At 39.5% G+C, this 13,977-nt stretch overlaps 1 protein-coding gene across 8 annotated transcripts in view; it reads right to left on the bottom strand.

Moving 5' to 3' along the window:
- Nucleotides 1-13,977, bottom strand: part of SORCS1 (sortilin related VPS10 domain containing receptor 1) — a 413,218-nt gene that overhangs the window by 109,450 nt on the left and 289,791 nt on the right. For all 8 annotated transcript variants that reach the window (XM_083504744.1, XM_083504743.1, XM_083504746.1 and 5 more), the window contains exons 11-16: nucleotides 12,491-12,593; nucleotides 11,702-11,778; nucleotides 6,013-6,104; nucleotides 5,082-5,189; nucleotides 4,140-4,257; nucleotides 2,648-2,778 (exon numbers count right to left, since the gene is read on the bottom strand). In XM_083504744.1, coding sequence (XP_083360870.1) covers nucleotides 2,648-2,778; nucleotides 4,140-4,257; nucleotides 5,082-5,189; nucleotides 6,013-6,104; nucleotides 11,702-11,778; nucleotides 12,491-12,593 — 629 coding nt within the window. The remainder of the gene's footprint in view (nucleotides 1-2,647; nucleotides 2,779-4,139; nucleotides 4,258-5,081; nucleotides 5,190-6,012; nucleotides 6,105-11,701; nucleotides 11,779-12,490; nucleotides 12,594-13,977) is intronic.

The following is a 13,977-nucleotide window of genomic DNA, read 5'->3' as shown; positions in this document are numbered from 1 at the left end:
GTAAAATGCTGGGAAACCTGGTAAATAAATGCTTTAATAACATATGTGTCACCCCATAATCCATTTACTACCTAAATAAATACAATTTGGCTTCTAGGCAGTTGCTAGGTAATATTGTCCTTAGGACCAAGTACTGTACACAATTTTCATTGTGCTAATCATTTCTGAAACACTATTGCCCCCTGGTAGTGAGAAGCAGGCAATGCATGCAAATGTAATCTCTCTGCTAAGCTGACTCCTTTCCCATTTTGTAACTCACTCATTCTTCCAAAGATCATTTTGACAATACATTACTTTCTGTTTCTAGAAACATGCATTGGTTTTTTTTCCAAACCTTTCTGGTGAAATAGTTTTAAGCTGTAGTTACAAAGTAAGTGTTTATTTTATATTTTATTTTAAATCATTATTTTGGGGTAAATACAGATTTTTCATGCCCACCCCAACAACAACAACAAAAAAGTAGTAGGTGCTTGAATAATTAATTGTGGAAAGCATAAAATTTACTTTGGAAAGACATAAAAATAAATGGATGTCTGACGCCAGTGCTGTTTCTACAATACCCTGAACTATGGAAAACATAATTTGATGCGAGTTATCTCATGCTCTGCATCTGAGAACATAAGATTAGTAAAATTTGTATTAAGAATCAGGTATCATTAGGGATGGATCAATCTATCTATCAGATAGGCTTTGTTTCATTTTTCCATCCTTAGATTCAGTTCTTCACATTTCTGTGGCAATTTGGAATTTTAAAAAATAAGTTCCTCATTGTTATACAGACTTTCCCCTAATATACACATTTTTGCATACGTTGTCTGGAGAACTGCATCACAAGATTCAGAAACTGCAGATTTTGAAAGATAATTGCATTTCAGATCATGCATTGTTTTAATAAGAATAAGAATTTTATTGTTTATATGCCGTCTATCTAACTGGGTTGCTCCAGACACTTTGGGTGGCCCCCAACACAGTACAAGAAGTGCAAATTAGGAAGTTTCTGATTAAAATGGAATGTTTCTCCATCAGCCCCATGACACAATAGTGCAGAAAGGGAACCTTGATGTGATAAGTATGCATGATTGCATGACGATTCTCTTTTCATAGTGTTCTCCTGATACACAAATGTGTATCTACATACTGGTAAAACACCCCACAAAAACAATATTGATGCTGGAGGCATCCATTGGAAATGAACTATCCATCATTTTTTCTTCCACTCACCCATTCAACCCCCTGCATGGCACAGATTCTTTGCTATGAATGATTTTCAACTTAATTCTCTACAGCAAGTTTGTTTTTTAAACGACAACAACATGTGCACATTATACATAACTAGGCATGAAAACTGCTTTGCAATGTATGTAATTTACATATAATTGCTATTGTCCTGACAGGTGCCTCATTGTTTTTTTGTTTCTGACGTATTGTTTGTTAATTTGCACAAAATGATTCATAGAGGCAGTCTGTATGCACCAAGATTGCAATCCTAAACATGTCTGCTTGAAAGTAAGTCCCACTGAATTCAATGGGCCTTACTCTCAGGAAAATGGAGTTAGGATTGTAATCTCAATCTGCTCCCTGCTGTGAAATTCTAAAGGTAATGAAATGCACTACTCATTATTGTCCTTTTTCACAAGAGAAGGGCATTTTACTTGCACACCTCAGACAAAGTCTGATCCTCTTTGCCATAGTAGAATGAAATGTTTGGATTAGTACCCATTGCCTATATCTGTGTTTTAAAATCTTGTCCCACTACTAGTTAAATGTCAATACTTAAAACAATAAATTACCTTCTGCACCATGTTCAGCAGTCACAAACAAAATAAAAAGTGCATACATTTTTGACAAGAACACACTTTATGAAATAAAATATTGCAATTAAAAAGAATTTATATGCAGTTAAACAGCATTGCAGCTGAGTGCAGGAGTAATTCATATAAACCAAGATACAAAAAGCAAAATATCAACAGGGTGCTCAACTGTCCCTCCCTGGCATTCAAGTGATGGAAAGGAATATAAGTGCCAACTCCCTGGGGCCCTGGGTGTCCTCCAATTTCCTCTCCTCAAACCATTTCTCAAATCTTATACAAAATACTTTTCAGTATTTCTCACTTCTCTTTTCTCAGCTCCTGCTAAATTTTTCTCCCAGACTGAGTGCTAAAAGGTGGTAGTAAGAAGGGTTTTAACCACTTGCAAAAGAGGGGGAAAATATGGTGATTGTGACTGCTGGTGTGGAAAATTCATGATTTAGAGGAAGAAAAGAAATCCCCTTCTACATATTTTGCAGCAAACTTTTGGAAAAGGCTTGTCTGGAATGATTTGTGCATTTATTTATTTTTTAAAAAAACACAAAAGCTGCAGGGAAATCAATACTCTAATTTATATTTAAATATGTATTTTATCACACAATACAAATGCATTTTAATGCATTTTTCAGCCTAGAATTATATCACAAAATTTGAAATACAAGAATAATTACTTCCTCATTTGAATAGACTGGGAAGTGGGATCAAGTCAGTTCACATCGGGATTCACTGAAATCAAATTCCTCAGGCATTCCTAGTCTCCAATTCCCTTGCCAACGTTGTGTTCATTATCAGGACCATATAAACTATAGCCTTGCTAAAATGCTGAAAGCGGTACTCACCAATCAAAGTCTGCCTCTGTGCAGACACATGGTTCAGATGCCATGGCTCCAGCGTACTTGCCCTGCATACATTTCTTTTCTGACTTACGCTTCCTGTAGATCCTTTTTGCTCCCATGATGCATGCTTCTCCCTGAGGCGAGAGAAAAACAATAGGATGGATTCAATCAAATAGCTGTGTGGTTTAGAGCCAAAACAACAAGTCCTCCTTCCACAACAGGGCTTTGCTCCTCTCCTCTCCCAATACACCCTTCACTCCCAATAGGCTCTGAGGGGGGTTCAGGGTTGGGAGAACTCCCAGAGCAGGGCAGAAGGGGAGGAAAGGGGAGAGTGTTTGATCTGGCAAGAGGAAATGCTTGTGCTGGTGAAATGATTTAATTAGCATGACATAGAATTCCACTTCACACTCCCTCATAATGGTGAGGTTTATCCCTACAGATAGATGTTAGATAGATGATAGATAGATGATAGATAGATATAGATAGATGATGATAGATAGATAGATAGATGATAGATAGATGATAGATAGATAGATAGATAGATAGATAGATAGATAGATTAGATAGATGATAGATAGATAGATAGATAGATGATAGATGATAGATGATAGATGATAGATGATAGATGATAGATGATAGATGATAGATGATAGATAGATAGATAGATAGATAGATAGATAGATAGATAGATGATAGATGATAGATAGATAGATAGATAGATAGATAGATAGATAGATGATAGATAGATATGTAGATTATAGATAGATGATAGATGATAGATGATAGATGATTGATAGATAGATAGATAGATAGATAGATACCAACACAAACACACCCACCTCCCATTTGAGGCTCTTTGTTTACCAAATTAGAAATAGCTAGTGGTTTTATGTCTTCTTCCACTTTCAAAGCAAATTGGCCACTCTTTCCTTAACACTACAAAGACTCCAGCTGAAGAAATCAAAAACACTCGGGCAAAGAAGTGTGTGTGCGTGTGTGTGAATGCAGATAAACATAAACCTGTTGGTAAAAAAGGTAAAGGACCCCTGGAGGGTTAAGTTCAGTCAAAGGCGACTACAGTATGGAGTTGCGGTGCTCATCTCACTTTCAGGCCGAGGGAGCTGCTGTTTGTCCACAGACAGCTTTCCGGGTCATGTTGCCAGCATTACTAAACCATGATGGAAACCAGAGTGCACAGAAACGTTGTTTACCTTCCTGTTGCAGTGGTACCTATTTATCTATTTGCACTGGTGTACTTTTGAACTGCTAGGTTGGCAGGAGCTGGGACAGAACAGCGGGAGCTCACTCCGTTGTGGGGATTCAAACCGTGACCTTTTGATCGGCAAGCCCAAGGTCCACCTTCTACTGTAAGTGCCCTATTACCACAGCTGGAATTTGCATATATCAGATCCCTACAGGAGGCCAGGCAAATAAATCAGGGTGAACAGAACTTTATATCTTTGGTCACAGATTATAATGGCGCACACTTTTTTACCTGGCTGTGAAGCTGCCAGGGACGGTAGTCGTCCTCAGCACACCGTCGGTCGAAGATTGACTTGTAATCCACCTTCACCAGCTGCCATTCAGAGCGATGGCTGAAGTGCCCAAAAACTCTGCACAAAACATACTGAACTGTTACCAGAAAAAGTAATAATTTGAGTAAGAGCATACCTTTATCCATATTTAGTATCTTTGAATCAACCTGTAGTGAATTTATAGTAGCCCACATAGATGCACTAAATGCAAAACTCTATCACATAACAATGAAGTAAGTGTGGCAATATGTTTGTGGAGCAATACCAGTGAGTAGTTTCTAGCTTCTCAAAACTCCAAATGTCCTTCGTTCTTCCCAACGTGCCAAGATCAGTGTTTGCACATGTGTGGTGTCAAAATAGTGTCTTGGGTTTTTCATCATGTGTTATAAATTTATAATAGAAAAGAAAAACTGCAAATTAAAAATGCAATAGGGATTTATTCAAAATATTTTCTTCAGTACTCATCACTGATGGATGCATGACATATGAAACAGCTGTTAGTGGATTGATGCACATGACTCATGAGGCAAGTGGCAATTCAAACAGCAATATTAAAGATATACTTAGAAGCAAATTATTTTGAAATAAAGCAAGTGAAGCGCTTCCAACTAAGTTTGTCTACCAACTGCATGTTTTACAATCGGTTCAATGTCTGCCTTCAGTTAAACTAATTAATTATAATGTAAGTAAAATGCCCAAAGTACTACCAAAAAACTTGTGTATTTTTATGAAATGTAAGAAATGTGACATAACTTACGATATAATTAACAAAAATGTACAACATTCTTGGGATCATTTTAAATGTAGCAATGAAGAGTCTTTCCCTTGCCTTCAAAGGTTAGAAATGATATCTCATCTGATTATTAGCTTTTATATATATTCACTATGGATTCTCTGCTTACGTCATTATCAAAGTCTCTTCTCCAGGTTCTCCCAAAACGCCATCAACAAAAAGTGGGATGGATGTGAAACTGTATTTGCTCCAGGACCTTCCTTCATCGAAACTTAACCTATTGAAAACACAAATGGAAAACAACTTTTTGGGGGGGAAACACTGTTTAAGAAGATGTAAAGAAAAGGAACCACCTATTTGCTGTACATGGCAAAAATGACTCAGATTCAAGAACTTTAGCTACATTATACAAGTCAGCTTATTGCAAACAGATTTTAGGAACTGCAAAGTTCCACAAAATATGGTTCCCAGCCATGTAAGTGTCTTAAATATCAAAGCACTGACAGTGGAGAAAGACGAACATAGGTTTTCCCATGGGATTGGCATTGATTTTATGTCATATACTGGATACCATGTGAAGCAGTGTGGCCTGAGTGTGAGTCTTCAAAATAATCTCATGGCATTAGAAGAATGTGAAGTAAAATGGTAGATGGATCAAATACAGTGCTGATAAATGCAAAACACTGTAGGAGGGGGTTACAATTATCCATATATCCTGCAGGATTCTTAAACAGTAGATTTATCATGTATATAAAAAGAATATATGGAACTTTGTCAGATTAGAAGATGGAAGGGTTTATGATTACTAATAATTTTTTTGATTCCAGACTCCCAAACCTCAGGGGAAGTAAAGGAGTTCAGCTCCTTAATATCAACCCAAATGACAATAGGACCATTAAAGGGTTTACTCTGTTGCACATCTTGTGTGTGAAACTGTAATAATAGCTTTAGTGCGATCAAGAGAGAAAGCATGTCAGTTTCTTAATTGGCATATCTTGCCACTTAGTTAAAATATTTAGTCACGGCCCGATTGCCAATGGCGTGTAATATATAATGAAGGACTTCATGACTAATGAGATCAGAGAAGTTACAGTAATTACCAGAGATGTCTTATAGGCAGCGACGTATGTTTCATGGCAACCAAAACCCCACCTTGATCCAGATAAAGAACGCTGTGTTCTTCTTCAAAGATCTGGAGAAATACATTAAAAAGTTTAACTTGCTTTAGTCTGGGAACGCATGCTTTCTAGGCAACACTGAGATACATAGGTCACAGTTTTGTAATCATATCAGTAAAAGACTTCCTAATGGCCTTGGTCTATTCTGTGATTCTGTTAGGGTTCAATATATCAAATACACAAACGCCGAGCTTAGAAGAGTTTTGCAGGATTTTGCTGCAATCCAATCCCCTCTTCACATGTACTTGGGTGCAGCAGTAATCATCACTGGTAACAACCCATTGCTTCAGTCTAGTTCCCCATCTTTGCCCCCACCCCCATTGTTCTGCTTTGCATGCAAATGGCACAACTTCTTGGGAAGTGCTTTGCTTGTGTGCTATGTAAATACACTGTGCAGCTGAACCTCACCTCAGGGACTGAGGTTTTGAAATGTCACTGGAAGCAACCACAGAGATGACACCAACCACCAGGCTCTGAGGGGGTCTAAATCACAGACATGTTCACCCAAATTTCCAGGGAAGAGTGACTGACTATTAAAGCACTCTTAAGAATTGTCACTGTGAGGGGGGAAGGGGTCTCCTAAAAAATCAGCACTCTTAACAAACTACAGCTCCCAAGATTTTGGGGGGGAAGCAATGACTGTTTAAAATGGTATGACACTGCTCTAAACATATAGTACAAATGGGGCCTTCAAGCATGTGCTGTTTGCAACAAGAAATATGGACTCAGAATAACATGCACTGTGGGCAAGAATGATTTCCTTTTTGATGTTGATACAGTGGTACCCTGGGTTATAAACACTTTGGGTTACAAACTCCATTAACCCGGAAGAAGTACCTTGGGTTGCAAACTTTGCCCTAGGATGGGAACGGAAATCGTGCGCCAGCAGTGTGGCGCCAGCGGGAGGCGCCATTAGCAAAAGTGGAATTAAGTTCATAACCAGAGGTACCACTGTATTATCATTATTCGTATTCCCTTTCTCCAAAAATAAAGGCTCAAAGTGATTTACCCAAAAGATAAGGAATAGAGTCCATTCCTCTTTGACCCACTAGAGGGTCTTGTTTACTAGAGACACCACTTTGGTTATAAGGAATTAACTCCCCGCCCCCCCCCCAATAAATAAATATATCTATATGTCGTATATGCTTTAAATCAGCAACCATAAATGCATTTGGAATTCGGCATGCTAGCAATGACCCTCAACATTATATGTTTAGAAGGCTAAGTTATTGTCAGTTCAGCACTTACTCTTTGCTTTGTTAATTCCACTTAAGTATGTACTTGACTCCACTTTACGAGGGTAGTTATTGCACTTTAATTAAACGCCAACTACTTACTAAAAACATATTTACTGATGTGCAACAACCATGCATTGTTGTCCATCTCATTACCTGATTGCCAAAGCTCATTACATGTTTGTACTCAGGCAGGGGGACAAAGAGTAGAGAGAGGAAGAACTTGTTTGGAAATCACAATTTCTAGTTGTGTGAGAGATGAACAGAAGGTTGTTCTTATGAATGGTAACTGATAGGCAGGTATTTTAAAGCTGAAATCCACACATCCTATTGAAATTTATGTGAAATTTATATTTCACAATATAAAAAGTACTAGTGGCACCATGGGGGTGCGGTGGGGGATGAGTCCAGCAGGAATAGGCTTTGATGTGCTTTCCTTGCTTCATGATCAGGGGATTACTACTGAGTTCATGTCCTGATTTCAGGCTTCTTGATGACCACAATGAGAACAGAATACTGTGCTAAATAAGTCTTTAGTCTTATTTAGCAAGGCTCTTCTTTTGTACTTCCCTCTCTCTTTCTGGATCAATGCCAGAGTTATTTTTAGCATGTTATTTTTATTCTCTTGTTCATATCAAAAATAGGTAACAAAAGGCGTGATAGGATGGGGATGGGGTTCCTGCCAGAGGGTTTGTTAAATGCTGCTTCAGCTTTAATTTGTTACCTGCGTAACTTGTCAAGTCAGCAGAGTGCCAGAGCCCTTCAAAATGGCAACTGCTATTCTCGCTTTCCACTCAGTGATGCTAATGATTGGAGACTGCATCTGAATGCATCCCCCTTATCTCTTAATCAGTGGAGGTGCTGGATATTATGGAGAAAGACATATCCTAAATAAGCTCACAGATGTGCAGAACAATAAACCACTACATTGCACATCACGCCTAAGTACTGTGTTCTTGGATTTTAAACCTTGCATGGATTATAGTACCAAGAACCTCTGTGAAGCTAATGGTTTCAGGACAAGAAAGGTGCTCCATTTGCCATTCTCACTGTCTCTGATCTGTCTGATGGACCATCTAGGACAAGACAGGGGTTGATCTGGCAAGACCCAATTCAGATTCTCAAGGCCACAGCCTCTAGCCTCCCAGTGACTGAAACATTGTTGCACCCAGCATTTAAGAAAAGATTGGACAGTCTCTGTGAAATTCAAGATGAACCCATAAACCCTTGCATCCATTCCCAGAATGTATGCAATTCCAGTGTTTAGGCCACAATTCTAGGGCTCCTGAAGGCCTCAGTGGTACCTCTGGTTAAGAACTTAATTCGTTCTGGAGGTCCATTCTTAACCTGAAACTGTTCTTAACCTGAGGTACCACTTTAGCTAATGGGGCCTCCCGCTGCCACTGTGCGATTTCTGTTCTCATCCTGAGGTAAAGTTCTTAACCCGAGGTACTACTTCCGGGATAGCGGAGTCTGTAACCTGAAGCATTTGTAACCCGAAGCGTTTGTAACCCGAGGTACCACTGTATGTGCAATTGTGGATAGCTTTCCCCTGGGGTATTCATGAAATCTGGAAAAAATAATAATCCCCAAATGTGTGCTGCTTATTGGGGCTGATATTTAGGGCTATTTAAGTGTAGCATAAGAAAAAACAGGGGGGGGGAAACTGCCTTAGACTGTTAGCCCCATGTTGGCTGGGGCTGATGGCTGTTGTGGGTCAAAACAACTGGAGGGCATTAGGTTGGGTAAAACTGCATTAGATAGCTATTAAGCTATATCAGCTTTGTATTTTAACAAAAAGCAAGTACTACTGAATTCAAATAAGACCTATTCTAAAAGGTGCTTAGGATTGCAAAGCCTTAGACTACGAGTAAGTTCTATTGAAATCAACAGGATTTACTTCTGAGTAGGCATGCATAGGCTTGCACTGTCAAATTTACTTTCTAATTAATACTTTTGTTGGATTTTAGGAGAGGTTTCTATTTGCCTTGATTTCACTGATTATCTTGTGATGGTGGTGGAATCTGCAATATTTTCCGAAGGCTCTGATAACCAAGGAATAGAGTTAGTATGACTTGCATTATAAGTTAATAAGAATATTTTACCGCGAGTAAGGGAATGTAAATAATGAATGGCACTTTCCTGTTCTCATAAAATAATAAGAGCAGGAGCAAGGATCAACAAGAGAACCAGAAAGGCAATGAATTAAAATAGAATAGAGGCAAGTATTTATTTAAGCACCTAGACGTCTTAGTTCCTGCTGTAGCTTGGCTGTTAAGAATGTGGTAATGTTATAAAGGGGATATAAAAGATTATGGTAGTGTTATAAAAGGACTGGCTATAATGTTGATAACAACAGCATCTAGAATTGTATCAGATGAAGGCACTTGAAAAAAACATGGGGAGCACGTAAGCCCTTCCCTGCATAATCAGTCACAAAGTGTGCCCATCAACCTTGTTGGGGCCCGCCCCTCTCAAATATTTTATGGGGGGGGGGCAAAAGACCTCGGCCCTAGGGGTTGGCTCCTAAGGGCAGGAAGCCCTAGGTTGTGGCTCTGGTTTGGCTTTGTGAAAAGTTTTGAGTCACAACTCTTGCCATGAAATCTGGAGAGGAAGATTGTTCAACTCAGCCCTTATTATTAAGACTGCCTTCTTACTGAAAATATCAAATGTAAAATGTACAAGCCTTGAATTCCCCCCCCCCAAAAAATTTGAGATTTCTTTTCACATATTCCAAGCAAATGAACCCAAAGCCATCCGAGGATTTCAAGAAGTATCTGCTCTGCTGCCTGACAGTGCTCATGAGGATTTGTGCAAGGGTGGCCATCTACACAAGCACTTTGAAAACTCATAAAAGCCCTAATAAATTGCCTTTAAAAGAGTAGCACACAGGTGTTCTGTAAATACAGAAGTCTTACTCCTAATACAGTTGATGTTTTATTAGCTCCAGGATGCTTTAAGTTTACTTGCTAAATGTTACTTGTTTGGGTGCATCATCAAGGACATAAACCAGCTAAACATTCTGTGGCTGTGGGGCTGACTCTTATAGCAACTGGAGAAAATTAATATCCTCCAGGTTAGTCAATTTCTGTGGTACCCAAAAGGCCCAAACAGCATGGCAAGCAGCAGTTATTACAAGAAGCATCCATTTAGACCAGGCATAGGCAAACTTGGTCCTCCAGATGTTTTGGGACTACAACTCCCATCATCCCTAGCTAACAGGACCAGTGGTTAGGGATGATGGGAATTGTAGTCCCAAAACATCTGGAGGGCTGAGTTTGTCTATGCCTGATTTAGACAAAAAGAAGACTCATTATTTTTGAAACAATTTCCCTTTTTGGTCACAAGATAATATTTAACTGAATTTACATCATACTTTATATTTATGGTGGTTGTTTTTTCTAACCAATGTGTTGTTTCATTATGATTCTGCTCCTTCAATAATGGGAGCATGATCCACTGAACTTTGATCTCACCTTCCCCACCCCCCACCATGGGTCCTGGAATATGTGAACTGATCTGGCGATGGATTGCATTTCTTCCAATTTTGTAGCAGTGGTTTCAATTCAATGACCTTTATTGGGGGTGTGCATATTTTTAGGTTCCACTCAGTCATTGTGCAAGTGGAGAATTTGCTACTGTGTAAGATTTCTGCATCTCGAGACTCCTACGCTGAGCTTTCATTTGAAGAAACAAAGTACATTTCTAGTTCTTATGACTTAATTTTTTTAAAAAAAGAAAATTCCATAACGCATAAATCTTGAGGATGTAAATGTAATGACTTGTGTTGAAAGATTCTTAAGGAAAATATCATGAGAATACAGATATCAGATGAATACTGAATGAGCACTGAAGAGTAACTCCTACAGACTGAGTCAACTTGCACAGTGAGTTCACAAAGACTGCGTCTCAGTCAGGCTGTGAGAATTTTCTGAATCATATTCAGGGATAACTTCTGTATTTAACCTAAATTTGGCTGTTTGTGACTTTTGGCTGAAGCACCACCAGAACCAGTGATGCTCATCAGCCCTTGTGCAACAGACTTGCATAGCTTCCCTCACTCTACAACCCAGTGCAGGGTCCCCTCATCCCAACTTGCATCACTGAGTAGCAGCCACTTCTACTCAAACACATCTCCCCCCCAAACCCCCCCATATATGCACATGATGTAGAACAAGAAATAATTCCCAGAGTAGCAATTCAAAGAGCAGGAGTGGGCCTGCAACATCTAGAGAGCCATGTGAAATTAGACCGGGGTGGGGAGGAGCGGCACATGCAACTCTGAGCTACAGATTCCCTATCATGGCACAGCTACTTTTTGCAAGTAGTTTACATTACCTGGCCTCCACTGGCAATTGTTTTCATTTGCTACTCACTTGTCTCCACGTGTTTCCAGCATCCGATGAAACAAACATGCTGATATCATTGTCCGACAACTCATTTCCAATATTACCTGTAAAAGAAACCCCACAATTATCTGAAGTTAACAACTTAAGAATGTGTATTTTTGGTTTGATAACCACACCACATAGCCAATTTAGTACCGTAAATGAATCCTGATGATAAGCATTTATACAGAGCTTTCAAACATTATGTTTAAAGTGCACTATGTGGTGACAACAAACCTGTAAGATAAATCAGTACTGTTTTCATGACGTTCAATTCCTGCACTTTAGGGTTTGGACTAAATGACCCTCCAATTCTATGATTCTATGATGATGGTGGGGAACTAGAAAGTGAGAGACTATGACATGTTCAGGCCTCTATGATATGTTCAGCCCTCTAGCGTCAGAGGTGAGATTACAAGCCTTGTGACCACTATTCCACATTAACTGCAGTTTGAAGAGTTCAACTCTCAGTCTAAAAAGTGATGTAGACACGGTTGTTGAACAGTTCATTTATCCAGTCTGTATAACATTTACTGCACATGTAACTTGTTAAGATAGAGTTGTACATTTATCCACTCCATGTTTACAGTATCTCCAGGCTTTGTCTTGCACATGGGACCTTAGTATGTTTGTTGTTTGAATGGTTATAAGTCTATCTCTATTATAGCTATTATTCTAGTAAATTTGGTTTTATACTTATAAGCCAGTTTGTGGTGTAGTTGTTTTGTTGTAAAAAGTGATGCAGACATCTATACATAGAACTGAAACATTTCCTACCAGAAGCCACAATGATGCCTGGAGCAGTATCTCGACTGGCAATGTTGCCTGAAGTGTATGGATTTTCTGAAACCTTCAGGTGTAGGTGAAGGGAACAATAGGGCTTGGGGAAAGAAAAGAGAAAATGCATGTAAGTAGTAGAGAGCATAGGGTAGACTTTCCAAAGAAACTTCAGAGGGAATCTCCAGTTTGAAGTTGCTAAACTGTAATTTATTAAGAAGTTCAATTTTATTCATTTGGGTCTAAATGGAGAAAATGATTTTCCTTCCCATCCCCTAAGCACTTTGTTTGATTTATTAAGCAATGCTAAGATGACTGTGTTACTACCAATAACTGCCACTGTGAAAAATAATTTTGCATACATTTAGGCTATAACTGAATTCTCACAAACTGTACTTTTAAAAAAAAACACCCACTCTTATTTAACTGCAGACTTTACATTCCCCCCCCCTTTACACCATTGTGTTTGTGTGACTGACAACTGAGGATCACACCCCATGCATTTGATAAAATTGAATCCAGCTCACAAGTCTTTAAGGTGCCACAATAGCCATTGTTCTTAAATCACTTGTATGCGTAAGGATGCTCCACATATTCAGCAGCTGCTAAAAGCAGTGACTGTGTCAATCAGCTGTTTGCCAAAGATGTTGTGGCAATGTCCTACCTGAACACCTTAAAGGATCACACAGACGTGTGTGTGTGTGTGTGTGTGTGTGTGTGTGTGTGAAGGCTCTGTGTGCCTAAGAAATCCATGCACAGCAACCATTAGGCATGTCTCCACATCCACCTGCTGCCATTCACATGTGACCTTTAGCTGGTGTTGAAGCAACGTTCTCACTGCACTGAAATCAACAGCAAAAATCCTTTTCATCTCATGAGTGTTAGCTATTGTTTTAAAATTTTAAGTTTAGAACAGAAAGAGGTATTTGCCCTATCAAACAATATACCACTGCCAGCCTAAGACCGAAGCAAAAGTCAAGGTGATGCCCCTTCACCTAGCATTCTAGTCTACATATGGATGCTGACCAGACCAGGTCCTCCAACACACCTGGGGATGACAGGCTACCACAGGGGGTGAAGGGCACCCCACACAGAGATTTGCCCTCCAACAGGCTGGACAGCTCAGTTGGTTAGAGCATGGTCCAGTTAACACCAAGGTTTCAGGCTTGATGCCTGTATGGGACAGCTGCTTATTCCTGCATTGCAGGGATGATCCTCAGGGTCCCTTCCAACTCTACAATTCCATGATTCTATAACATCTGTCCCTGTTGATTCACCAAGCCACCTGGCACCTGCTGGTTGCCTGCTTAAACAAATGGATATAAGCAGAGTAATGGATGAATGGTGCCTGATGAACTGTTTGGCCTGAGCTGTTTGCCTCCCTGCCTGCTTGCTCAGTCAGAGACCTTTCTCAATGGCATGGTCTGTGACACAGTGGGAGAAGGCAGCCAGGTAAAGCAGCCAGCCAAACCCAGTACAATTATTGT

Source organism: Podarcis liolepis (genome assembly GCF_965112155.1).
Source record: "Podarcis liolepis genome assembly, chromosome: 5".
NCBI classification, from domain to species: Eukaryota; Metazoa; Chordata; class Lepidosauria; order Squamata; family Lacertidae; genus Podarcis; species Podarcis liolepis.
The sequence above is the reverse complement of the archived record's forward strand: the minus strand, read 5'-3'. Positions and strand labels throughout refer to the sequence as shown.